Here is a 27,384-nt window from a genome sequence, read left to right as displayed (position 1 = left end):
GCCTCCTGCCTTCTTCCAGCCCGTGTTGCGCTTAGCCATGGAGATGTTTCTCCGAGCCTGAGCCCAGGCTCCTGCCCAGGGTCTCCATAATTTCTTGTCAAGCACTCAAGCTTGTGAATGCAACTCTAAACAGTGCTGAAAAACTCAAAACTCATGGTTAGGAAGAGCTGCAGCACATGAGACAGGGACAACTGCCCCAGGCACACCTCTGAGGGCAGTGGCAAGTGGAGGCCAACAGGACCAGCCCCCGTGGGCTCCTGCTGCCACCGAGGTGGGAGCCTGGCCCTTTGCAGGGAGGGAGGAAGCAGTGCCTGGGGGGAGAGAGGAGGAGATGGCCGCGTGCACGGCAGCTGACAAGATGTCGTGCCACGGCTCCGATGAGCAGCTTGTCTTCAAACACGAGTTAATTTCTTTCTTTTATAAAAATACCTGCATACCGGCATTTGTTCTTCCATAAGTAATAGGATTTTAAGGATAATGGGCTGCATTTTTGCTTTCTGCCTAATCTTTTAGCAGTTTGCTCCCCAAGCTAATTATTATTCTTTAAAAAAAACCCACGCATCTAAATGTACCTCAATACTAGACAGGGATTTTTTTGCTCACACGTTACAGTATGTAGTAAACAGAAACATCTTTTATACCCTTCCTGTAACACAATAGGTTTTAGCTTGCTATGCCATTCCTTTCATGTCCCTTTTCTAAGATGCACATTGTTACCCTCGATCACTCTTAAGAGAAATTTTTATCTTTGTCACCCTCTTCAGTCTCCTTTGGCTTTGAGCAGGACTTTTTGTAAGAAACTAGAACTATTTTCTAAGTGATAGGTTACCACCGATTGCTGTTACAAAATATTTCTGTTCCACTTTTAAGGACTGCAGAATTGGACACAGCTTTTAAAGCGTGTTTTGTCCTACTACCAGTAATCTTTCTACTTATTTACATGGCTCCTACTGTCACGCTACCCAAATCCTAACAACATTCTTCTTTGAAAGAAAGGAAAGGGAAGGAAAGTGTTCTTAAACAGCAGAAAAGTGGGTGCCCAGCGGTTTAAGTTCTGGTCCAAAACAATACGTAGGCTCCAATTCCTACTGTCACAGGTGTCAGTGACAAGCCAAAAGTCGAACATCTTCCTTTAATTTGGGCTTCAGTGACTTCTTCAAGGTCAAAGTTGAGAACTGCATGTATGTATCTGTGTAGATAAATAGCTTTCTTATATCACCAACCAAATACCATAAGCACAGGTGTGACTGTCTCTTTCCAATAAAGCCATCGCAGTCATTAAAAATGGTCTTTTCCTAAATAGCTTGTCCAGCTTAGCTGCCTGGTTCATAAGCCTTTGCAGCTCCAAAGCTGATGAAATCTACAAACACAGTCATAACTTCTGCTTACGGAAAGGAAAAGATTCCAAGAGCGCTGTAATAGTCAGGAGAACAGGGAAGGGCACAGGCGTCAGTTAAAGGGCTTAAGTTAAAGGAACACAATTTCTAAACTCTGAAAATAGCTATTATGGTAAAAAGCTTCTTACCCATGTCACTGTGTAAACATTAAGTAAATAAACAAAACACAAATTCTAAGCTATCAGGAGCAATGGTGACAAAGTAATGCTTTTAATGCTCTTTAAAAAAAGAGGTTTTATAGTCATAGAATTCTAATCACTCGTTTACATTAAAAAAAAGTTAAGGCATTTCTCAAATTTCTGAATACCAGCCGAATAAACTACAAACAGTTTCATGCTTAAGACAAGCATCCTCTAAGAGGCATATAATCAAGATTGAACTGTACTTGTATTCTTAATTCATTAGTGGAACTGTAAGGCCCTCTTCTGGATTATAAATTACTGCATGGGCAAGCAAAGTGCGTGGAAATGACAAAACCAACCAGCATTACGAAAAGATAAACAGCTCAAAGATATTTTCTTCGTACTATTACCAATTTAATCATCTGGCTTTCACATGTATCTGCTCATCTCACTCACTATAATTTAGTAGCTGAGCACAACTTCGACTTCTTAGTGGAGTCTTAACAATAAAACATTTCCTATGCTAGCATTCGTAAGAGGAGCGGACAGGATACTGCGCAGGCAGGTGATGCTTGCTTACGCTTATTAGCAATAGCGCACACAATCTGAGACGTGATTCTGCATATACACCTGTCTACCTATGTATGTGACTTTCAGGAGTTATGTTTGAGAATTTGGCTTATGCGAGAGGGGGTGTAAAAAACAATGAAGAACCACTACAATGGTCTTATCTCAAATCTTCAAGGACTGTACAATTCCTTTTATGCTTTTTAATTAAATATACACACAAGGGTTGTGAAGGTCTTACAAATGTAACTTTCCAAGAGATTTACTCGGATTTGCCTAAGCAAACATTTACTATTGAAAAGCAAGATGCTTCTCCACAGACAGACAGAAAGAAAATATTCTAGAATGTGCTGTCCAGAATGGCATCATTTTAATGGATCCATCTGTCTGTAAACAAGTGAACTTGAGCCATAAATTTTCCTCTTTCTAAAAAACAGCCACTTATTCTTCTGCTTGGTCATGTATGATAACAGGAAATCACATACATAGAAATGCAGGAACAGGTAGTTTCCTATTAGTAAAAACTCTGTACAGAACATTAGACATAGTTTAATTGGACTGTACATTTTAAAAAAGAAGGATGCTTGAAACCTTCACGTATCATTTTTTGGTAAGTTTCTGTCCCCCACCAGTGTAGCGCTAATTTCGATGGTCCTTTTTCCGTACTTTGGATTTTGGTGCTGCCAAGAAGAAACAGAAAGGGAGAAAAAACATCAGAAGTGAATTACAGTAATACCAGTGCCAGCATTCTTTTAAATTAGGTTGGGATCAAAATGGATCCATTAATGTGAAACCTACCATTGGGATTTTCTTGTCTGTAGAAAGCTTTTAACATTTCCACTGCTTCTTTGGCACGATAGCCAGAAACACACTGTTCAAATTAGAAAGATGGTCATGAGCACATCTGAGAATAACATATTCTATGCTTCACAACAATGCCTTAAGTGCAGAATAATTGTAAACAACTGTGCTGTCTATTCCACTGATTTAACATGTACCTTCAACTATTTGGGGGTCAGAAAATCTCCTTTTCAGGCTGAATACCTCATACATTTGAAAAATACTATGTTGAGGCTTAGCAGAGTAAATAATTTCCCTAATAACTTGAAATTAGGCAAACAAACTTTCTTAGTAACCTAAATCTCCAATCTCTTTCTTATTCATATACTCTTCAAGCACTTGGAAGTGTAAGAGACATACGCCTAGGTATTTGTAGATAAGATTCCCACCAGACAACATATGTCCACACACCTATTCTTTATTCCTAACAGTCACCTCTCAGACCTTTTTAGTCCTTCTAAAGTATTTTTCCAGGCCCTGAATATTAATGACAAAGTGTTTAAATGTTGCTAACACTTAAGAGATTTCCACTCACACTGGGAAATAATGAATTACACCTATACATCCCCCTGCAGTTTCCTACAGAAACAAAGGAAGGATTTCTAGTAGCAAGAATCTCATCCTTCCTTTCTTCTGAACACACAGAAAAATTAAAATGCCACATGCCAATGTTAGCAAATTAACACTCTTCCAGTACTGACTATACAAATTAATTCAGATGCTAGTCTCACAAACACCTCGACAGAAAGGTGCTTGATATTTTTACACTGGACTGACAAACAGTATCATCTTGCTGACTAAAATTCTTTCTGAGCCTTGAGCTTTTGGTGCTTATTTACAGTGCTTATTTACAGTGCTGATATATACTACTTATTTTTTACATCCATCAAATCATAAATGTTAAGTGTGGAAAAGAAATCTAAGAACCCTAATCAGTATCCTTGTATAAGGCAGATCAACTATGTATAATCTAATAAATATAATGCTATAAATACTCCCTATCTATATGTATGTATAGGTATACTAGTGTAATGCTGTAAAACATTGAAGTTTATGTATTCTGTACCTCCACTGAATGCTCGTCCAGCCTTTCTTAAATGACAAAGATGCCTCATTCTCCCCAGACGGTCTGTCCCAGTTCTTCAGTATCCTTACTGTTCAGAAAGTTTCCTGATATCTAAACTCAATCTCCTCTGCTACTTTTGCAGTCCGTATTTATTTTGGGATTTCATCTATATGAAGTAGATCTAAGCTAATGCATTTTACCTCATATATGGATAGACTGGGAGCAAAAATACAATCGTTTCCAGTGTCTCAGCTAAAAAACAGTAACTTAGTAAGTTGCTGTTACTTGATCTTTAAGGATTATGTGTTTGTACATTCTGCTGCTTAAAATAAATTTTCCCTCATCTCTTCCTGCAGCATGCACTTACTTTCCTAAGTATTCCACATCTTTTAGATATATTTATTCCTTACCTTGTTCCACGAGTATAATTCTTTCCTTTCCTCTTCCATGCATCCTTTTAAGTATTTTAAGACTGTCATCAGGCTTTCCCTCAACTCTCCTTAATTTAAGGCCTTAATTTTTTTACATAATTTTCTTGTAAAGTCAGGTTTACTTGACTTCTGATCATCGTTCATCTGAGTTCTCTTAAACTAGTGCATAACATTCTCGAAGCGTGGTAATGAAGCTAGGCACAGTACCCTAGCTGAAAAACAAAGGAAAACATTTTATAGCTTACTTCAAATGGTTCTCCAGTGTCTACCATATCATCAGATGAGATGCTCAAAACTGAGCCGCAGCCTCCAAATCGCTCATTTCGGCAACCATATATGACCCGTGGAATTTATGTGAATGAGTTAAGGTATTAAGTTAAAGCGAAAAGCAAGCAGGAAGTAAAGTAGCCTGATTTAAGGAGTCATTAAATTTCACTAAAATGTGCTTGTGCCTTTCACACTAAATTAGTTTGCACTACAATTCCTTCCTCATAAAATGAGAACTTACTTCCGAGTAAGGTAAGATGTATTGCTGAAGATGGACATCCAGCCTTCCTCAGAAAAGAAGCGCAAAACTCAAAAGAGGCATACGAAGCCATTGTTCAAAATCAAACACTGAACTGAGATTACCTCATTTTACATAATAACAGATATCTCTAAAATGTATTTTTACATCCCTAAAAGAAATCACTGTTTGTCATAATTGCACCATTTCTCTTTCATTCTTGAGTCTCTCACTATTTCCCAAGCAGTAAATGGAGGTGGGTGCAGACTCTCACACCATTAAGGTGGTACCCCTGATGGCTTTGCCTGACAGTGTCAAGCCCTTCCCTGTGGGCTCACTGCCAAAAGAGTAACATTTTGCCATATGGTTTCCCAGCACAAATAAGCACGAAAGGATACTCATCAAGCGCACGGCAGCTGCACACATGATGCAAGGCTCTACAGTTACGTACAATACTGTTTGTGGAAACACTTCTGTATAATCTCTGTTGTGTTGCTTGCACCAGTCAAGGACCCGATCAATTGCTACCATTTCTGCATGTCGAGTAGCCTAGGAGATAAAAACAAATGTTTTCTTAAAGTTCGCATTGATTCACAGCTTTAAACTTCTCACTTGTACAGATACAAATTAAATAAAATGCAATGTCATAAAATTATTCTTTCAAGCCAAAGACACGATGGCCTAACATCTAATTTATTAATAATGCAATTATTTTCACTTTTGTTAAAGAAGTAATGTAATGCTTTCTTGAGAAGACTCTTTTTAGTACACCCCTTTGCTGGTTCAAGCTGCAGAAGAAATCTCTTGCAGGCCAAACTGCGGAAGAAATACTCAGCCCAAGAAAGAACATATTCAACCTCAATCCACAAGTGCAAACCAGTTTTTTCTTCTACCTGTTCTTAGGCAGATGGTTGCTAGGCTTTTCGCTCAGAAGTTCTCCTCTCTCTGTCGTGCCAGCATAGTAAGACAAGACATGAAAGCTCTGGAGGCTTAAGGGACACACAAAGCCCAGTAGAACAACTCATCTAGCTCACTGTTCTTCCAAGGGCAAGAATGCAGGCTGGGTTACTTTCTCGGGAAATATTAAGGAACTGCTCCTAGCTGGTACCTCTTCCTCCCTCTCACAATGTTACCGTGCCTGCATGGAATGAATATGCTGTGAGTATGCAGTAATTTCGGTATGTTTCTGGAACTGCTTGGCCTACTGTGTAGACGCACTCGTTTCAGTTTGCATTCAGGTTTAATGCTGCCTGGGAATGCATACATGTACAGTAAATCCCTCAAGTAATAGGCAGGGATTGCAGCATATGCCTGATTACAAAAAGACAGAAGAATATTGATTTCTCTTTTTTTAATCCAAGACGACTGAATGATGAGTACCTCAGAGGTCACAGCAACAGGATGGCACAAAAGCCGGAACAGAAGCAGCGTTGACCTTAATTGCAGAGAGACAAAAACAACAGTAATGTCCCAGTATGGCTCTGGAACGTCTGCAGCAGTGTGTTTTGCCAATAAAAGTCACAGCAAAAATATCACAAAGTACTAGTTATGAAAGGACTCTCCAGTTACAAAGCCTGATGCTTATTTGCATTAAGGCTGTTAGTATTTTCCTTTTAATCTATTCTGGAAAAAGGATGTTTTTGACGTAGGCATTAGACTAAGACTTAATCAATCCAAATTATACTTGTACCTCTGCTACATATGTCTGTATGTGACTTCAGATAACTTCCTCTCAATACATGAACTTGGGTTAACGTTTCAGCACTATGAAGGTCTGTGGGGATAACTGTGAGATGCTGTACAATACGTGGGTTTAATACTGTTTAAAAACGTTTTAAAACTCCTATAGAGATCTATGCTGCCTATGCCTACATTAGCAAATAGTGCAGCACAAGAGGAGTAGCGCAAAACAGTGCTGAGGACTCAACACCAATTCAGGGGAGCGCACACAGGCCTAGCTCCGGTTCAGTCCCATGAACAGTATAATCCCAGCAACAGCTGGGGTGCGTTAGGTATGCTCCCTGAGTGCATCTTTTCCGTATAGTTTCATCTGAAAGGAAGACATCTCTGAGACACAAACCAAAGCACAGTAAGCAGACACAATCGAGAAATTTATGTCATGAGTCCACTTGTGATCTGAACTAACACGGCAATGAACCCACTCGGAATAAAAACGTGGATCTGAATCAACATGCAGACGTGATTCCTCCAGAGCTACTAGTGAAATGTTGCCATGAAGGTTCCCTAGTTGAATAAATGAGATGACATCAGCTGAAATCTCAGTGCACACAACTTAGGGAGACAGAAAGCACAACATCCTCCAGCACAACATGCCTCAGAACACCTACAGCTACTGTAACTCACAAGTGTTAAGTTGTGGCTATTCTAGTTTTGTGCCCTCAGATCAGAAGAGACATGAATACCATATTGGCTTTCTTGACTCCTGAGCACGAATTGAAAGCACGTAACCAATAAGCCTTCATTACCGGAGGAAAACATGCCTCTAACCTATGACACTGCTTTATACTGCGAACATTGAGTAGCTTTTAGGGCTCTGCTGATCTTGGGAGTACAAGCTGAGAAAAGCCATGCGGCTGCTGTAAGTCATATTGGCTTCTGTGGTCATAGAAGCCAGCTATGCAGAAAGGATTACACTAATATAGAATATTACTACACCTCAGTGCATCCACGTGTTAAGTAACACATACTGGTTTGTTCGTCTCACCTCACGAAGACATGGGAACACCAGGACAAATTCACCACAGGGTGAGAAAGGATTATCCAAATTACAGGACAGTCTCCATACAGACCCTAACTAGACTATGGTTCTTAAGTCCCCAGATGCAGTCATTAGTTTTCCAAGTTAAGATGACTATGGTAGAGGTTTATAAAAATGAAGAAAAATGTGGAAAAGCAACCAGTAAATTGTAATTTATTATTTCTCATAACAAGCGGACAGCCAATGAAATTATCAGGCAGCAGATTTTAAACAAACAAAAGGAAGTACTCTTTCACAAAGCACATAATTAAATTGTGGAACTCATTGCCACAGGATGCTATGGAAGCCAAAACCATAAATGAGTTCAAAAAAGGTTTAGACAAATTCATGAAGGATATGTGCACAGACAGCTATCAGAAACAACGATCCAGATACAGTCCTGGGCTCTGGAAGTCCATAAACTACTCACTTTCAGAACTGGAAAGGACGTGCAAGAGGAAGGTTTACACTACTCTCTCCTTGTTTCTTGAGCTCCTTCCTTAAGCACCTGCTAAAGGTCCCTCTTAAAGAGAAGATATGGGGGAAAAACCGACCTTCTAGGTTGTTTTGTATTGAGCTATGACTAAATAGCCTTTTTTATTGACTTGCTGTGTGTAAAATAACATACAAAAAAGATTATTTTCATTTTGAGTCACTGACTCAATTCATAAGCTTCTATAAACCCCTACAGTTTTTTAACTTACACTATCTTACATGTTATTTTAAAGCCAAAAAAACAAAAGCAGGTGAAAGTCACAAGGCAAAAAGAGAATTGTTACAGAATGGCAAATGATGTTCCAAGAAGAAAGTATTTGAAGCTGACGTCAGTGGGGAAAAAACCTTGACAAAGCCTTAAAATAGTGCCCCAAACCGTGGCAAATGTTTTATAGACAAATAAAGATACCATCACTGCCCTGAAAAGCTTACCTTCTAAATCTTAGACAAGAATTAACAAGTAAGAGTAAAGGGGGCCAAAGCTCAAAGTTCTATATTATCTTGTGGCTTCATTAGTAATTTAAAAGTGCAAACAGTACTTCATTTTCAAATATCATGTACTGTTCTTGCAAGATCGTCTGGGAAAAAACACATGCTACAATAACCCAACAGGAGGTAACAGAGGAGAAGTCTGCATGTATCAACAAAGGACCTAAGTCAGACAGGATTTCAGTGGGAAGCGAATGATTGCATCACACTGTAGCAGATGGAGGGACACACGTCACTCGCAAGAGAGAAGCAGGAATATATTTTATTGATATAAAGTTAACAAAGTTCAATGGTAAATGTGACAGTGGTTTAACAAGATTTGATGGCAAGGTACACTTGATTATTTAGGATAGGGTCAGACAAAACTGTTATGGAGCCCCTTCCATTGAGTCACGAGGTTCAGAGAGGACCCCCTTGCGTTCTGAACTCCTGCCCTTAGAGGTGTCTAGGGGCGGATGGATCCTAACTTAGTTCCAGATTTGGTCAACGGTTTATGTCTAAAGGATTTTATAGGCGCAATCAGTCCTTTATATCACTTAGCTAAGATTTCAAAGTTTCAGAGGGCTTATTCCCAATTCACTTACTGAGTATCTGATGTGATAAGGAGTCTCTCAACGTCAAAGAGTAATCTTGAGAGGCATCCCTAACTCAAGGGGAGATTCTGGTGTGCAGCCCACTGCCATGCAGGAGGGCTCAAAGGGCTCTTGGGCTGCTCACTATTTGTGGGGGTAAGATGATGGACTCATAGTCATATTTACATACCGACTGCAGATACTCGTTTCTTCCAAATTTGGCTCAAGTTGGACATTGACCAGCACTGTGGTTAGGTGGGCACATTGCCATAAATTAGCCATTGGCTGTTGCGTTGTTATCTGTCTTCCCTAAACCCACTTTGAGCCAGATGCAGCCATCATGACCAGACACATCCATCACGACCAGACACATCCATCACGACCAACACTGGTGGTTATCGCTTGAGCAGGGTTATGGGAAAAGGTCAGGTCAGGGTGGGGGGAAGCACACCATCACACACACATGGGAATAAAGATGCGGGAAAAAAAAAAAAAAAAAAAAGAGTTCTAGTTGGAAGGGTCACATACATCTTAAGCAATAAAATTTTCAGGTTGGTGTGAGGCAAGACTGTGAACAAGCAAGTGTGGGAGCTGCCAGAGGGAACGCAGTACTGGCACAAGCTTGTGACTGTTATTGCCAGGCTGTTGAAAACTAATGTCTTACACAGACATTTGTTGCACTGTTGCCCAATGAATACAAGTAATGACATGCCTAACTATTCTGAAATGCTGATGCCACAGCCATGCTCCTAAAAAAATAAAACAAACACAGCTGTATACAAACTCCCTTCGTCCAACAGCAACTTCTTCCAGCAGAATGCGATGATGATCAATAATTTTGTAAATAACTTCCACAGAGTAAGAAGCAGCATCTGACATTAATGTGTTCTGTGATGGACATGCAGGGCAGAAATAAAGTATGCAGGGTGACAGGAGACAGGTTGAAAAAAAAAAAATCAGACAGCTTTCAACAACTAAATCTTTTTGCCAAAGCGAGCAGTTTAGGAGCAGAATGAAAGAGAGCATAAAGAAGACACTACCTGCTCCTAACTCCAGTCAGTTAGATCAGAGGACGCAGGGACATACTTAAGGAGAAGACAGGGAATTTATTTGACACAAAGCCTAGTGGCAAGTTGATTCCTGAGCAAGGGCAAAATTGTAGGGAAGGACTACACATCTATCTGGATAAATGATCAATTTTTAAAAGTGGAAAGAAAGTTTGCAAGGAGTGAAAAAAGCCAATAGCAAAGACTAAAGGAAGAATCATCAAATGTCAACGTTGCAGAACAAATTGCATAAAAAGTAAAAATGTCTTGAGACAAAACATGTGAAAAAGGACTTAGAACTACTACAGTGACCTTAGTACTATTCCAAAACAAAATTAATATTTTTCCTTTTCAATAAAAATGACGTGGAGACTATGGTCAAAAGATATGAGTACGGAAGCAGAAATTACAGCATAAGTCATAAAGAATTACAATGCTGAAATGATGAAATTGCCTAGGGCATGGAAGAGAAATGAGGGGCAAAACCCGAAGTTGACAGATCATCAGAAAAAATACTAAGAACTTGTGCATGAGGATGACAATCCCATAGCAATGTTTTTGATATATATATATATATATATATCACGTGACTGAAACCTGTCAGAGCAAATAGAGTCACTGTAACGAAAAATAGGAAGGACATATAAACCTGACATCTACAGATCCAGGATAGTCTCAACAGCAAAACATGCACCATAACAAACTTTTAAGGTAATATTACAGGACTAGTCTATAAAAGGGAAATGAAATAGAATACAACGTGGATTTACATAAGATAGCTGACAGTAAATTAACCTAGTAACTTTCTTTGACAAACGTTTTTTTCTAGGCAAGAGAAACACCAGTCTCATCTCCCTGAACTTCTACAAAGCACCTGGCACAGCACAACACATGAAATTATTGTCAGTCTGGGGACAACAGCATAGCACAAGAAATGTAAGGTGAGCAGGCAAAGAGAAGAAGTTGCACTGAAAGGGGAAATACTCTTCCAGAGGGAACTAATTAGCAAAGATGCTCAAAGATAATTTTGCTTGAATGTTTTCAGTCATGAAATTGGTATTAACTGGAGAAACACAATGTGATGTCTTTCATGTGATGAACGACATTATCAGAAGACACAAGGTCAGAGTATCACTCAAGAAGTGGATGGCCTTACAGATGGGAGTAAAAAACCAAAAACAGCAAAAGAAGAATAACAAAACAGCATTAAAGACCAAGGCAGCTCCAGAAAAGATGGGTGGACTTATTTCCAGGAAGAGTGGGAAGTATTATGGTTATCAAACAAGGCACAAGAGAAAGTCCATCTGGAATAAAGCATACAGTTCTGGTTAAGTGAATTCAAAAAGATGAAACAAAGCTGGAATGGATGTATACAAGAATTATTAGAATGAGCACAGAAAGAAAGCCTGTGTTCTGAGAGGAGATTAAATAGCTGATTTGGGGAAAACGGGGAAAAACAAAAGCCAAAAGGGAATATGACTTTAAATACCTCCAAACTATGTAAAATAAAGGATGATGCTGGCACAAGAACACAGAGATATAAATGGACCATAAAAAGTTTAAAACTGGAAATCAGATGTTTTCTAGCCACCTGAGGAATAATGTCCTGGAGAAGTCCTCCAATGTGAGGTGGGATGAGAAATTAGTTAGGACCTTGACAAATTTACAATGTCTGCTGGAGCTGCCTTGACGGTTCAAGAGGGTGGGTTTTTTTTCCCAGGATGGTTCTTAAATAATGCCAGAAATTGTTAGGAGAAAACTGAAAACAATTTCCTGCATTCAGATTTCCCAGTAAGTGCCTCTTTCATGCTCACATTTTCTTTTAGACTATGTGGAGCAATTAAGTAGCTGATACAAAATTTAGAAGCACTGAGTATCTGGCATTTCCAATCGTGCAATATAAGGATTTATGAAAATTAAGCCACAAAAGAACTGAAACTTGAGCTAAACAGAAATTGAAAAAAGGACTGTCTTTCAAAGATATTAACAGCTTACTGTTTCCAAAATGCAGACAAATTTTTTACACCAGACTGCTTGGATTTAAGCACATTCCTTCAGGTAATCCTGATGTTCACACACAAAAAAGAAAGTCCAAAAGCTTCCCTAATATTTTTAAGTTGATTCTGATTTAGTTACCGGTCTTGTCAGGTATGTTTTGCCCATGTGATTTTTACACAGCATTAATATCTCTGGCACAATTTTCCCAAGTCTCTACTTTCCCACAGTGTTTACACTGATTTAACTTGAGATACCTAGCTTCTCTGTCATCTGCCTTTCTTGAGTTGTATTAGAATCATTTTAATATGTTATGGATTATCCTATAGCACAAGTTAGTATAATGATCTTTTTTTTATTGTTACATTTTTGAGGTTAAAAACCTCATTTCCACCTTTCGTTATATTTTCATATTGGAGACATCTAATACAAGTTACAGCCAGATCCTGCAATCAGATCCATTTATACAAAACTTCCAGTTGCACAAAATCCCTGTTGGCTTTAATGGGTCTCTCAGCATGTATAAGATCTAATTTGATGTCTAAAATTGCAGCATCACGTCTCAAATTTACAGGCAATGTTTTATTTTAGAAAGAACAACTTTTAGAAGAACAACTTCTGTAAACTAGAGGTGAGGTTTTTGTCAGCCTGCACATTCTGTAACTCTACGCAACTCCCCAGTTTCTTGTATTACCCCTGCCCCTTCCAAAATGAGCCTATTATCCGCCCCGCCGGTGCCGGGGGGGGGGGTAAGACCGAGCCTGGCCCCAACTCACGTTCTTCGTCTCGTTGACCTCGTTCCTGCCCCTGCCGATGACCTCCCCGTTGTACACCACCAGGCAACCGACGGGAACCTCCCCGTTCTCCAGAGCCTCTTTAGCCTACAGGACGGACGGACGGACAAACAAACGAGACAGGCTTTAACGAAGCCCCGTCCTCCCGCCCCCTCGGCGCTGCCGCGAGGGAGGCCGCGGCCCGCCTGCCGCGGGGCTCCCCTCAGGCCTCCCCCGAGGCTTCCCCCCACTCCGCGGCGGGAGAGCGGAGCCCGCCCGCCCGCCCGCCCACACCCCTCACGCTCGGGGGCCGGCGGGAGCACCCCCTCCGCCCGCACTGACCACGTCAAGGGCCTGGTCCATCCAGGCCAGCACCGCCGCCTCCTCCTCCTCCGCCATGGCCGGCACCAGCGGAGCGCGGGCGTTGTTTCCGGGGGGTCGGGCGGCCGGGTACCGCGGGCGGTGCCGCTGCTGCCACCGCCCCTTCCGCCGACGCGGAGAGGCGAGGGGCGGCCGGGCGCGCAGGATGCTCCGGTCCCTCTGGAGTTTCCTCAAGCGGCACAAGAAGAAGTGCCTCGTCCTCGGCACCTTCCTCGGCGGTGAGTACCCGGCAGCCAGGCCGAGGGGCGGCGGCGGTGGGTGATAGCGGGGCTCGGCGCCGAGCCGGCCTCGGGGCCTCCCCGCTGAAGCGCTCTCGCTTCCCTCCGGGGAGGCGGCCGCTGAGCCCGACCGGCCCTCCCCCGGTGGTCGCTCGGGTTCCCCGCTGTCACGGAAGCTCGTCGGCCGCCGGGCGAGCCCGTTGCCGGCCGCTGGCGGGACCGGCCCGACGGTACCGCGGGGCCCGGCCGGCCTCCTCCCCGCCTCGCCGGCGCTGCGGGCGGCGGGCTGTGGCGCAGGGAGCTCCGCGGCGGCCTGGAGCGGCCCCGCGCCTCGCTGGTGGCACCAAGAAGCGGCCGCCCACCGCCTTGGGGAGAGAGCGGTGGCGGGGGGGGACCCCGTCGGCACGGAGGAAAATACACACATCGTCCCCTAAGGACCCAAACGCGGGGAGTCAGGTCGCCCCGGGGGCTCTTACGGCGGGTGTTGGTGGGGGTTTGCACGGTTAAACGTTGTTTCAAAGCGTGGCTGACGTTTGTGTTACTACTTTTAGGAGGGAGGCTGAAAGCCTGTGCTTTTAAAAGTGACTCCGGCGTTGAGGTAAATTGTCAAATATCAACCAACTGCGGACACAAAACTTTACTGGAGAGGAGGGTTTACATTAATTATTCAAGCTGTTCTTTCTCCCTTAAGGCTCTTGTATAACTTGTAGGGTCTGGTAAGCTCCTCCTTTCCTTGGAGTTATTATAGGGTTATTTGTAGTCGGATTTAAAGTAACGTCTTGGATCTGCCTCTCTGTTTAATAACAAAGTGTGTGTCTGTGCAGCTGGAGATTAGATGCTCCTCCAAAGATACAGCCATGTCTTTGCATGATCAGTCATCACATTTACTTATATCTTATGCAAATGGTGCAGAATTAAACATTACAGAGTTGCTAAGGAAAGTTTGTATTTGTTTATATCCACTGGAATTTGCCTGATCAGTTAAGCGTTTTGTCTTCTGTTTAGGTGAGGTCTCTTGTGAAGGTGAATTGTATATACTTGTGATTTGCCTTGCTTGTTGTGTCCTTTGCATCCTTTCAGCATGAATTCCTTCTGTACTTTTCCAAAGAGCACCAATTAATACACAATGATAGGTTAGATGATGGTTACTGAAGTCAGACCGCTTCACCCTTTCACCTGCAGGTTTTCTGACTCATCAAGTACAGGGGAACGTAATGTTTACCGGTTTCTGAGCCACCACACTTAAAAACCCACCAGATTTACTTTAACATACCAGACTGTAACCTGCAAGCTGTTCCCCCTCCCCTTCAGCTGTCTTTGTGAGAGTGGTGGGGGACAAATGGGAATAGTAAAAACATCAGTTATCCTGGTTTCAGCTATTAAATATGGATCGATGTCCAAATAGGAAAGGAAATACTGGGGAGCTTGTGGCTCTTGGTAGTCCTCATAGCCTGAAACCCTAAATTCATCATGTATAAACAGCCCTCTGCCAGCCTGCAAACAATCCTAACATCACTGAATTTGCGGCTTTTTTTCTTTTGATTGGTGTTTATGTACAGCTTAGTGTCACTTTCACTAAAATGCTACTGACTGGATGAAGTACACTTTAAAAAAAGATCATCAGGGACTAAAATATAGTCATTTAAGGTACGACCAGTCAAAAAAACACCAAGGTGCTTCTCTTGTATTTCAACTTCTTGCATTCTCTTGCATTTCAACTTGTCACTGAAAATATTGAACTATACTGTCATTGTCTGTAGCATGGATCAAGCACCTGCTTCCTCAGGCTGTGTTGTATTTGAGGACTCTGTAGAGAATTGCTTTTTTGTATTTGAGACTCTGTAGTTAATCAGGGCATCTGCAAGCAGGAGAACATCATTAGCTGCCACCAGCTGCAACATGCATCATGGTATTTTAGGGCAGCCTTGGAGATGGAGGGATTTACTGCGGAGTGCTGCACTACAGTTGTTCAGCAACTGAATCTTGAGTGCTTTGGCCATCTACGTATTAGTTATGGATCAGACCTTAAAATAACTCCAGGAGCTATGGTAATGCCACCACCAATGAATCAGAGCTCCGAGATCCACAAAGGACTCTCCTCCATAAAATACTGCCTGATATGGAAAGGTAGAATGCAACTTTACATCGCTGCTTTTACATGAAGACTCGAAGAATATTTGAAAGTGGCTGAATGTTTTAAGAAAAGCATCCAAATCTGCTGCTTTAATAGCAGAGACTGAAATCTACATCTCTCTGGTGTTTGTTTTTTTTTAAAGAGCTGTAGGTGCATTTTCTGGGAACCAGGATGTAACAAGGGAAATGGGACATCACAGGGTTTAATGATTTTAAGTCTTTTACTGGCACATGGTCAGAGATTAATGTGAATATTTAATGATTCTTTAGACAGTGCAGAGTAGTCTCCACATTATTACTGCTACAGTGTCGTATCAGTGTTATGTTACTGAAGAATTATTGCACCAGAATCTGAGTTGGTTGGTAGCCTTTCCTCTGTTTACTGACATGGATGCCTTCTGTGTTATCAGTGACTGTCATTATTAGTGTAATTTCTGTCAATCCCAACACTGCAACAGATTTTTCTGCTTATGAAGATACAAAACTAATAAATAAGAGCTAAAATTGAGGGAAAAGCAACTGTAATAGGTGTAACTTTCCCTTAACCATAGAGCAGGGTTGAGAAGACCTCAACTTAGCAAAGACCCTGTACAGCCTCTTTCTTCAGAAGTCTGTTCTTTTAGTAATATAAAGCAATTTATTTACTAAGAAGACTTAAATCTCTTTAAGCAAGCAAAATCTAGTACTCTGGGATCAAACTCACTAGAAATATTTAAAATAGAGAGAGAGTTAACATGACAGAGCTGCAAGGACGTGTTATGTTCACTTGTTCTTACTGGATAGATAGATTTACCTTAAAGTGGTTTCTCTCTGTGCTCGGTGTTCAAGGTAGACTTCAATGGATGTTACAAAATGATTCACTGTTGAAATTCTCTTGTTGCAGTGGGAGAGCAAGTTCAGGGTGTGTCTGCAATGTATAGTTCTGATTTCAGTGGTGAATGAATTATTGCTTAATTTTGTCTGTTGCAACCTTTGGCTTGCAGAAAGTGCATTTCAGTTCAGAAGTCTAGACAGGCTTAGCAAAGAAAGTTGTCTTGGTTTGTGAGTGAGTGCAGGGGTGTTAAATAGGTTTTAGTGGGACTCAGCTGTGCCAAGAGAATGTCTTTAGTGCCTTTTTATTTTGAATATGGTTTTCAACCATAATGGAACAGGTGTATGGTTATTTGATGCATGGCTTGCATGTACATAAGGACAAACCACAACTTACAGAGCTGTCGGTGTTCTGGAAGGATGCAGGCTTCTGTATATTGGCACAGTTTCTACCTAATGAAATTCTTAAAACTGAAAATTTTCCCTTGATTTTTTTTTTTCCTGAGGGAATTATGGTAGTGAGAGTAAAGGCTGAGAGAAAGGCAAGGGCTGAGGGTAAGCCATAACTTGCATCATGTGAGAAATATCCTACCTGTTCAGTGCCATTGGCATAAATATGTAAGAGCCCACAGATTTTGTAAGCTACTTCCATTACTTACATTTAGATGGGAAGAGCCTTTGCAGTACCACAGAAGAGGGCTACACAGACAAATTAAAGCATATTTACCTTAATTCACTGTTAACAGATGAATTAAAGTGTTGCTTCCACAGGATATGGGTATTGTAGACCCTGGGTGTTCCATGTTGTAGGACAGTGTTGTAGTTTAAGCCCGGCCAGCAACTAAGCACCACACAACTGCCCAGTCACACTGCCCACCCGCTCTGTGGTGGGATGAGGGAGAGAATTGGAAGGGTAAAAGTGAGAAAACTCATGCGTTGAGATAAAAACATTATAATGCTTTAAAAAAGGAATAATAATAATAAAAATTGCAAGGAAAAGAGCTAGGGGAATAAATAACAAAAAAAGAAAATGTGATGCAAATGAAGACAATTGCTCACCACAAAATGGCCAATGCCCAACAAGCCCCTGAGCAGTGCCCCCCCCCACCAACATCCCTCTTAGTTTTATTGCTGAGCATGATGTCATATGGTATGGAACATCCCTTCGTCCAGTTGGGGTCAGCTGTGCCACCTATGTCCCCTCCTAACTTCTTGTTCACCCCCAGCCTGCTCGCTGGTGGGGTGGTGTGAGGAGCAGAAAAGGCCTTGACTTCGTTTAAGCACTGCTCAGCAATAACGAAAACATTTCTGTATTATCAACATTCTTTTCAGCACAAATCCAAAACACAGCCCTGTACCAGCTGCTATGAAGAAAATTAACACTAGCCCAGCCAAAACCAGCACAGACAACCAATACACATGTAAATACATTTCACTTTGTAGATCAATTTTAAAGCAGTACAAATTGTAGTTTGAGATCCTTACTGAGGTTCCTGTACCTGAAGGTTCTGGAATCAGCTGATGTAGTCCTAGTTTGTACCACTCAACTGTTTCTGAACTCTCTGTGAATCAGAAGTGTTGGAACTATTGTATAGTTTACATTTTAATGAAGGCAGAAAGGCAGAAAAAGGTTTACATAGCAATTATCTTTTGGGTAGTCTTATTATTGCTGAATTTTCTTAATTCCTCGTTTTGCACAGAACATATGGGAACGATTCAGTATGGTGTTGGATCTATACAACAGTTTAGCTAATTAGGCATGAGTAAAATGTTGCTGCTGCCACTTTTTGCAGAACTCCTATCCCATACAGAGAGGTAAAATTGAGTTCTATTAGCTATTGTAAAAATTTGGTGTTCACTTTGCTTATTTGTAACAACAGGGATTTTCAAAATGTCAGTTTTGTTTCTATAGATACCTTAGCTGACTTGACATGACAGCTCTTGGGATGTGGCTTTCTGTGGTCTGGCTTCCAAGTGACAGTGCTTTCATGTGATGCATTCAGTCTGGACTTAAAAGTCTGTGTTATTTTCAGGTCTTCCGAATTAGTGCTACATCGCATATCAATATAGATAGACAAGGTAGTTCTAAAGTAAAAGGTGAACACACATGCAGACTGACTCCCAGGCTGGCGGCGCCTTGAAATGTCCCGTAAGCTGGAGACTTGCAGAGGCTGTGATGCCGCATTCAGGCGCGAGTGACTAGTGGGCAGAAATTCATTGTCACAAAGCTGACAACAAGGACAAGTAACAGAGGCAGTCTGCTACTGACATCCAGTCTTTTTTGTTGTTCATTTGTTTTTGCTTAAGCCATGTGGATGGTGGAACATTTACCTTGGATAACTTCTAATGCATTGCATTCCCAAAGATGAAGATGGTACTGGAGTGACTAACATCAGTTAATGATGGGTGAAAGTTACAGCTTGGTTCAGGGGAAGGGGATAGGATAAGACTAGTAAGTAGCTGGTGTTACATCATTTTAGACAAGTGTTTTTTCTGGAAGTGTCTTGTTAAACCTGGGTGACTGCTAATGCAACTTTGGACCCTCAGGAGGCACAGCAGTTCTTCGTACAGAGTAATCACACAGCTTTAACAATGAAGTATCAAGCAATTAGCTGTCTCAATCTTAATTATAAAGGTGCTACTCCAGCGTATCACTCAAGGGCATGCACATGATTCTTCTTGAATTGTTTGCATGTGTCCTGTGTACATTCAGGAAGAGTCTTTTTTTTATACTTATGACTTTTCTGCTACAAACCCTGAAGTTAAAGGATTTACTGGGCGAGGGGATAAACAACAGTGGTCATTTGGACAAGTGAAAATGTGTGAATGTAACATGAAAAATGTGGTGGAATAAAATGATTGGAAAAATCTTGTGTTCAAAAATTATTTGCTAATACTAAAGAAGTTGTTGCTGTTTCAGTATGTTAGCTGGGAAAAAACATTTTTGGTGGGTCTTTGTGGAAACAGAGATTCATAAAGGAACGATCATATCCTCAAGGGTAGAAGATTGGGGCTAGAGAGTAGGAACCAGGCATAATAAGAAATGACAGCCACAGTCAAGCCCCACTGAAGCTGAGGTTCTTCCTATGGACAAGTTTCAGGACCAAATGAAGGAAGTGTTGGTCTGTAACATTTTTGTCCTATATGATTTTTAAGACTCAAGTTTTGTCTGTAACTTCTACTAATTTTATAAAGATATCTTTTTTAAAAAAATAAATTTTCATCCATCTCCAGACCTGTGCATTTCAGTTTCTTTTCTCTATTCTTTGTTTTTGTTACCCCTACATTTTTGCTTCAGTCTCTTCAGTACTAGTTGTTCACGTTGCAGTAGTACCAAAAATGCCTTCTTTGAAAGGCAAGATGTCTCTTCTCAGAACAGTTTCTTATACTGATTTAAGTCGTTACCCTTGACACTTTAATTTTGAAAACATTATTTCTGAGTATTACTTTGTCAACCAGTATTAAAATACTCAAGACCCATGTATCCCCCGAAAAACGCTATGCAGCCTTATGGTTTAAAATCAAAGAAAGGGGCTGGAGGGGCCTTCCTCACATTTTTAAAGCAGCTTGTAATATGAAATTCTCTCTGTAGGAGTCTATTTACTGGGAAAATATGGGCAGAAGAAAATCAGAGAAATCCAAGAACGAGAGGCAGCTGAATACATTGCCCAAGCGCGAAGGCAGTACCATTTTGAAAGTAATCAGAGGACATGCAATATGACAGGTAAGATAAGGAACTGGCTAATGTTCTTGATAGGTGGAATTATTTGGGGTTTATACTATATATTGACAGAGTGGAAGAAGAATAAGAGATGTAGGGGAATTCAAAACCTTAATTAAATACTAGTGGATAAATAGAGTTGTTTTGCATAATAAAGACAGAATCTGAAGAAAAGAAGATTGAAGGGATTTCTAAGGGTCATCTTTACCCTTGGTTTGAACACATACATCGATAATGCATACAAATGTATGTGTAAATTATAGTTTTTTGGCACTTGAAGACCATTTGTATATTGCCCTAAACTGTATGTGGTATTGAGGTGTGAAACAGCACCCAGACTCAAACAGTACTGAATTTACAGCAGGATTGTTTTATTCATTATAGCACACTGTTAGTAAGCTACGCAGAGAGCTTGGTGGGTAACTTTTGTTAAAAAATAGGCAGCACATCAGACCACTAGTTCCCTACATTGCAGCAGTTAAAAGGTACCTGACTAGCTGCGGACCAAAAAGGGGAAATGTTTATATTACAGCACTGGTCTTCAAATTTTTGGAGAGGAGATGGTACACTGGAGTTTAACAAAATTCTTGTCATTCCTGTAAATACAGGCCATTCAAAACTATTCCTATAAAACAGACTGGGCAGCATTTTTTTTTTTCTCCTGTTGAAATTTGTTCTTGGGTGGCTGCAAATTTTTTCTGTGTACTCTGTTTACCCTGACGTGAAATACCCTGCTATTTGGTTTTCGTCTTTTCATTTTCTAGTGCTGGGATTGATTTTACTGCAAGGACTAAATTTTTCTTTGCCCTTCATTTTATGAAGTACCTTCTGCCTGTCAGCATGCATTCTTGTCAAGATTTTTCATATTTTGTTGATAGTATTTTCCCTGTTCTGTGCATGCTTGTTTTCCATTTCCTGTTCCCGTCGTATAGCAGCAGATTGGACACTGAATGTTCTGAAAGTAAAGGATTTTTTTTCCCATGAGCTTTCTTTTGTTTAAAACGTACCTTTCTCTGGTTCTCTTGTTGCGAAAAAAAACCCAAACCTCAGATCTTTTTCTTCTCATTTGGAGAAATGCAATAGTGTAGATTTTCAGCAGATTTTCTTATGAGGAGTTGAAGGCACGTATATGCAGGATGTGAGTACACATTTGCAGCTAGAGCCGACAAAGACATGTAGCCACGTTAGGGCAGCACCATGCACAAGCTCACAAGAGGCACGCGGGTAATTGCACTTCTGAGTACTCCCAGGGTTTTCTGTTTTCCTGTTTTGCTTGTCCTCCCAGCTTTTCCTCTTGAGCAATGAGATTTACATTGTACAGCAGCGGTTGAGAGCTGGGGATAGGTTTATGGTGACTTTTTTTTACTTTGACAGATTATTTTTCTGTTTTGTTTTGTTGTTTTTTTCTCTTAATAACAGTGCTGTCAATGCTTCCAACATTGAGGGATGCCTTAATGCATCAGTTAAATTCCGAGAGTCTCACATCCCTTCTTAAAAACAGGTAAGACTGTTTTGTTAATTGTGTTAAAGATGACTTGTTTTGATCACAAGATAAGGTGGTTTTCAAATTATATATTTATAATGTAGAGACCGTGCAGGATGTTGGTTTTGTGTCCCATTGAGTCACTAGCGTTAAACTATTTTGAAATCACCATGTAGATATTTTGTGTCATATTAGATGTCCTTTGATAGGTATGGCTGGCATTTTCCAAACATTACAAGAAATAATAGTTCCTTTAAGATGCTGCAGTGAGAGCCATGGTTTTTGATGAAGTGCTTATAAGATAGGCAGATAAATTATTTACAGGATCTAGTCCTCTTTTAAACACAACGGAGTATCTTGACTGAATTGTTGATATTGTGTTTGTGAAAATGTAACAATCTTATCACGGTCAGACTTGAATAGTAGTGGAGAGTATCCGAGATGAGATTGCAAATGGATGTAAGAAATGAGAAGTATTTTTTTTTTTTTAAGTAGAACAATTAGGGGCATGTCATACATTAAAAGGAATGCATCCCTGTTAGAAAACACCTTTGATTTCCTTATAACTGCAGGAACAAATAGCATATTTTTAAATACATAAAGTGCATAATAGCATACCTTAAAAGTAGAGTAAGATGCTTGGCATTTGGCACAGAGTAAAAGTGTTATGTAGGCAGTTAACACAGTGTTTCTGACTCACTCTAGACTGCCTTTCTAGTTTTCCTCCCACTGGCTTATTTATATAGCTATAACTTCAGCTGACCAGTATTTAATAGGCTACCTATCCAGTCATTGTCTTTTTTCAGTCAAAAAACCTCCCACAACAAGGCAACAGAATGTGATATTTAAAGTGGGAATTACAGCCTGAACAATGTTTTTATAACAGATTATCTGAGAATTTGCAACTGTAATTGAATATTATTTACCCTAAACAACAAGAAATTAGGAAAAGTTAATTTTAATGGAGTTCTTAATGTATTTTTCATAATAAGAGTTTTACTCAATGAAAAATTAACCTGAATGAACAAGAGATCTTGTGGATCACCAGATTTGCCCTCTGGACTGTGCAGCAAAATAGTCTACAAAGGCCTGTAATCCTGTGTTGTCCTTGAAGACGTGTAATGCATTAGTTTGTAGCGTGCGTTCTTTTATCAAAATACATCTGGTATCTCTGACTGGTTTGACTAGTTGAAACAGTTTACGAGTACCGTGACGCACTTCTGAATTCCTATAATCCCAGTGAAAATAGAAATGAGAGTTTTTGATATTATTGTTATGCATTTCTGAAAACAAATAATTTTTTTTAAATGGCGGTTACATGCAATACCCTGTAAGCATGGATGTCCATTCAGAGTGTATCTTACCATGGAGTTTGTGTCTTAATGCTTCCTTTTTTGCCTTATGCTGAGGAAGTTTTAGCTAGAGGCTTGAACTTCTTGAACTAAAAAGCTAGAGGAGGGGTTGGGAACACACGGATCACAGAATGAGCCATCAGGGCTCTTTCCACTTTAAAGTGAGTCTTTGAAGAAGCTCTGCATTCTCGTGCTACACATGGACGTTGGGATTTGTTTTCTTTCCGCTTTGATTTGAGAAGATGTATTAAATTACTTCAGGCCTTTGAGTGAGTGCCATTGTTGTTGAATGTACAAAAAACTAGACATGGAGATTTACCTTTCTTAAGGTCCCTGACGATGTATTCTTTTTCTCACACAATCTATGTTATGAGTTAACATGTTATGCATCTGTGTTAGCATATGTCACAGATTGTGTTATGGCTTAGGTAAACTCCTTTAACATAAAATCCGTTCACTTCCTAAAATGCAAAACCTTTTTACATCATTTTAGTAATTTGGGGTGGCCAGTGGTAGGTTGAGGGTGTCAAAGTCTTCAGTCTTCCAGAGAAACTTGTAAAGAGGGAGCAGCACACAAGACGACGGATGTTCTTGCTCTGCCTGACCTCCTCTTTGCAAAGCAATGCGATTGACTGAGATGGGGCGAAGTCCCTGCTGCTGTAGCCTTGCAGATGTTGCGTGTCTCCCACCTATTGAGCACTCAGCTTTATTTCAAACCTGTATCTTTTTGTTTGCATCGCATTTTGCTTCCATAGCAGATAATGGTTTTCTAAATAAATAAATGTGAAATAGAAGCGGAGTTTTGAATAGCAGCTGAGTCTTAGTAAATTACAGCAGTGAAAAATCCATTTCCACTGTTAGGCTTAATACTTGCAGCGTTAAATTGTTACCTGGCTGTTGCCTTATGTTGTGAGGAGAAACTCGGTAAGCATGAGCTCTAGAAAATGTTTTGACATAACAGGTGCAAATGTAGTTGGCTGATGTTGATGTATTGGCTTCTCTTTCTCTCTTCAGTTGGCATGGAAAACTTACCACTCGTAAATAACAAACGTGGTTTTGAGTCCTCTTATGTGTTTTATCTATAGAAATATCACTGTGATTTTTTTTTTAACAGTCTTTCCTTTGTTTTGCTTTAGAATAGCTTTTTAAAACTGTTGATTTAGCTTGCAAAGAGAAGTGTGTAAACTGGGTTTTTTATGTGCCATGGATCCTTGTATCTCTTCCAGCTATCCTTTCTTTAGTCTATCTCTTTATTTTTGGAGTTGTAGACTTAATAGTTCATTTGTGGTATTTCATAGTGGTCAGCTAAAAATTCATTGTTTATATAAGTGATATAATGGTCAAACTAATGCCAAAGTGCATGTGTTTGTTCCAGACAGATCAAAACATTCCTCAATGTTAAGTTGTGCCTATAAAGAGAAATGATTTCTAGTGAGAAGTGTAGTATTTTTTATAAAATAGGTTGTTGTAAAGTCTAAGCATAGGTTAATCTGAACTATCTGCCCTAAATATTTGTGTTAATTCTGATCCTAAGAAATTACCAAATGTTTCTCTAAGTGACTTTCATAAATTATTTCTTTCACAGTAGAGATACAGTAGCCATTCTTTACAGACAGTGAGTGCATAACAGGCGAGAATGGCTGATGAAAGTTTTTGGATGGCTAGCCTTCTCTTATCGGTGCCACTGCTGCTATATTGCTAACATCACCTGTGGGCAGCAGTTATAAACATGCAGTGTACCTTAGGCTGTTCAGGTGTATCTATGCAATCTACAGTTTTGCTCTTTTGACCAGAGAATATATAAGATTTTAGGAATTGTTTAGGTCAAAAAAGCAAACATGCCTCAACAGAAGAAGGAAGACCACCTTGCATTTGTGTGTGGATGATGCAAGACTACTTCTCCACAGACAGTCATGATCTCTTTGGTTTTTGGTGACCACATTTGAACTTTAAAGCCATGTCAGGCAATGATAGTCTTTCAAGAAAGTAGGATATAGAAATTCTGATCCTCTGCTGCTTGTGGATACAGGAAGCCCTACTCAACTGGGCTCTATATTAAATATATAAAGGAGCAAGGCCCCAGAAAAGACTTTGTATCATCAGTGGGCTTTTTCTGACTGCTTAGTGTAGTAACTCAAAATTGATAATATAAGTGTATAATTGACATGACTAAATACTACACTTATACATTAAAGTTTGAATATCTTATCTGTGATTTCATAGCATGTTGTTTATATACTGCTTTCTTGGACGAGGCAAATCAATGTAGACATGAATCCGATCTGAATATTACATAGTAGTTAAATGAGCTCACCCTACAGCACTGTTTCATTTAACGTATTTATTAATTTCTAAGGAAAATATACATTTTAATGTTTAATATTTCCATTTATTTTTCTACAGGCCAGCAAACAAGTTAGAAATATGGGAGGATTTAAAGATAATAAGTAAGTGGAAACGAAAGATTCCATCTGTATAATATTTGGCATAAATTTTAAATGTCTTTCACACCCTTTAAAATGCACACTTTACACTGGCTTGTTGTTTCAGCAGATATGAAGATAGTGCAACACACTACATGGAAAACCTCTTCCCTGCCCCGCCCCCCAACCCCCTCCGCCCCCACCCCCCCACCCCCCCCCCCCTCCCCCGCAAAAAAACTCCTCATGAAAGGATGTTTCATAGCCCTGAGGGAGGTTAGGAGCTCAGAGGCGAAGCTGAAGAATTCTATTGGCCTTCATGGTACCCTGCTCCAGAAAACTTTGTGAGAACTTTCTGTGCCATCACAGAAAAATCAGACCAGTTTTTCAGAAAATTCTGTGCTGAACCTAACAGAAGGCGTCAGTCAGAACTGTAGGCCAGCCCTGACGTGGCCAGCAACTTCCCAGCCTGTTTGAGATAGCCACCACAGCCGTGGCTATGAGCCCTTTAGTTCATCTTTACTTATTGGCTGGTGGAAGCAGTGGAAAGGAAGGAAGAACAGTGAAGTCAGATAATTATGTAGTGAAATACTATTGAGCTTTTTTTTTTTTTACTGCTTTTGATTCCGTGGTACCATTTGTTATCCCTACCACCTCCCTGGTTTTGTCTTTCCTTCCTTTTAGTTTTGTTTCTCCTTTTCACCGCACCTTTACAGATCCTGCTTTTGATCCGGCTCCTTTCTTCCCATGTCCTTGATACTCAGCAGTCATCCATGTTTTTTCATGTCACTTCTTCCACACGTCCTCTGTTGCCTAGTGGCTGGTAGCTGATGCTCATTTTGATTTTCTTTCTTTAGTTATTAGCTGCTCCTGCCGTAGGTAACTTTTTTCCCAAGCTGCTGTTACGCCTTCTGTGTCTTAATTGCATGACGAGGGCTGACGTACTGTGTGTATTTCCTGGTCTAATGAAGAAAGATGATTTGTCAGTACATCCGTTTTCCTTCTGGAGCAACTTGTATAACTTTTATTTTTTTCCAAAAATAACTTGTGTAATGTGCAAAATTATATCAATATAGGACCTTAAATGGGACACTTTAGGTGTAGCTGCAGCAGATATTAGACTCACGACCATCTTGGGCATGTGTTGTGAAAACGTGGGTTATGACAACCAATGAGAGAAATGTGACTGTATTTAAAAATCATGAGCATTTCTTGAGTCTTGGAGAGCACTCTCCCTCCTTGACTCACCCTTATTTCTTTGACTTTGAAATTATTTTGTTGTCTCTTCTCAAGGTTTCACAAGAAGCATTGTAGCTGTATATAGTACCTGTATGCTAGTAGTTCTTTTGCGAGTCCAGTTAAACATTATTGGCGGTTACATCTACCTAGATAATGCTGCACTCTGCAAAAACGGCACAGTAAGTTTCTTGGTTTGTTTCAAAGGTTAAACTTCCACTTTCTTGGAAATGACAGGATTATTTAGTGAGAGATAAAAAGAGCATACTTAGGAGTGTGAGAATGAAAGCAAGAGCTCTTACAAGAGTGGGAGATGTGGATGCATTACTGGAAGTAAGGCACATTGATGTGTTTTAATAGCCTCTAAATGTGGATGATTTGGGAATGCTCCTTGCTTAACAAAATACTAGCAATATAGAAGAATACCTTTTCTCTGCATTCGTATTGCTTCATATCTAAACACCAACATAAAATAATTTCTTTGCTTTCATTAATTTTTTGTCAAACAGTAACACTGGGTGAATGATCCAAGATACATCTGCAGATGTGTATAAATGCTTGGGTCATCCTAGCA

The 27,384-nt window shown here is 40.2% G+C and overlaps 2 protein-coding genes across 3 annotated transcripts in view; one reads left to right on the top strand and one right to left on the bottom strand.

Annotated features, from left to right (window-relative positions):
- Positions 1–1,578: 1,578 nt before the first annotated feature.
- On the bottom strand, positions 1,579–13,456 carry ADAT2 (adenosine deaminase tRNA specific 2). Its single transcript, XM_063329441.1, has 6 exons — positions 13,399–13,456; positions 13,060–13,164; positions 5,327–5,477; positions 4,669–4,775; positions 2,885–2,957; positions 1,579–2,766 (listed from the first exon to the last, which is right to left on the bottom strand). Exons 1-6 carry the CDS (start codon positions 13,453–13,455, stop codon positions 2,726–2,728), a joined length of 534 nt encoding a protein of 177 aa, XP_063185511.1. The 5' UTR covers position 13,456; the 3' UTR covers positions 1,579–2,725.
- Positions 13,457–13,503: 47 nt separating this feature from the next.
- The window catches only part of PEX3 (peroxisomal biogenesis factor 3), a 24,281-nt gene continuing 10,400 nt past the window's right edge, over positions 13,504–27,384 (top strand). For both annotated transcript variants that reach the window (XM_063329440.1, XM_063329439.1), the window contains exons 1-5: positions 13,504–13,655; positions 20,191–20,322; positions 21,739–21,820; positions 25,558–25,601; positions 26,868–26,992. In XM_063329440.1, the coding sequence (XP_063185510.1) occupies positions 13,583–13,655; positions 20,191–20,322; positions 21,739–21,820; positions 25,558–25,601; positions 26,868–26,992 (456 nt within the window). In that variant the 5' untranslated portion in view covers positions 13,504–13,582. The remainder of the gene's footprint in view (positions 13,656–20,190; positions 20,323–21,738; positions 21,821–25,557; positions 25,602–26,867; positions 26,993–27,384) is intronic.

Source organism: Chroicocephalus ridibundus, chromosome 3 (assembly GCF_963924245.1).
Source record: "Chroicocephalus ridibundus chromosome 3, bChrRid1.1, whole genome shotgun sequence".
Classification (NCBI taxonomy): Eukaryota; Metazoa; Chordata; class Aves; order Charadriiformes; family Laridae; genus Chroicocephalus; species Chroicocephalus ridibundus.
Note: the sequence above shows the minus strand (reverse complement) of the source record. Positions and strands in the feature narration are given on the sequence as shown.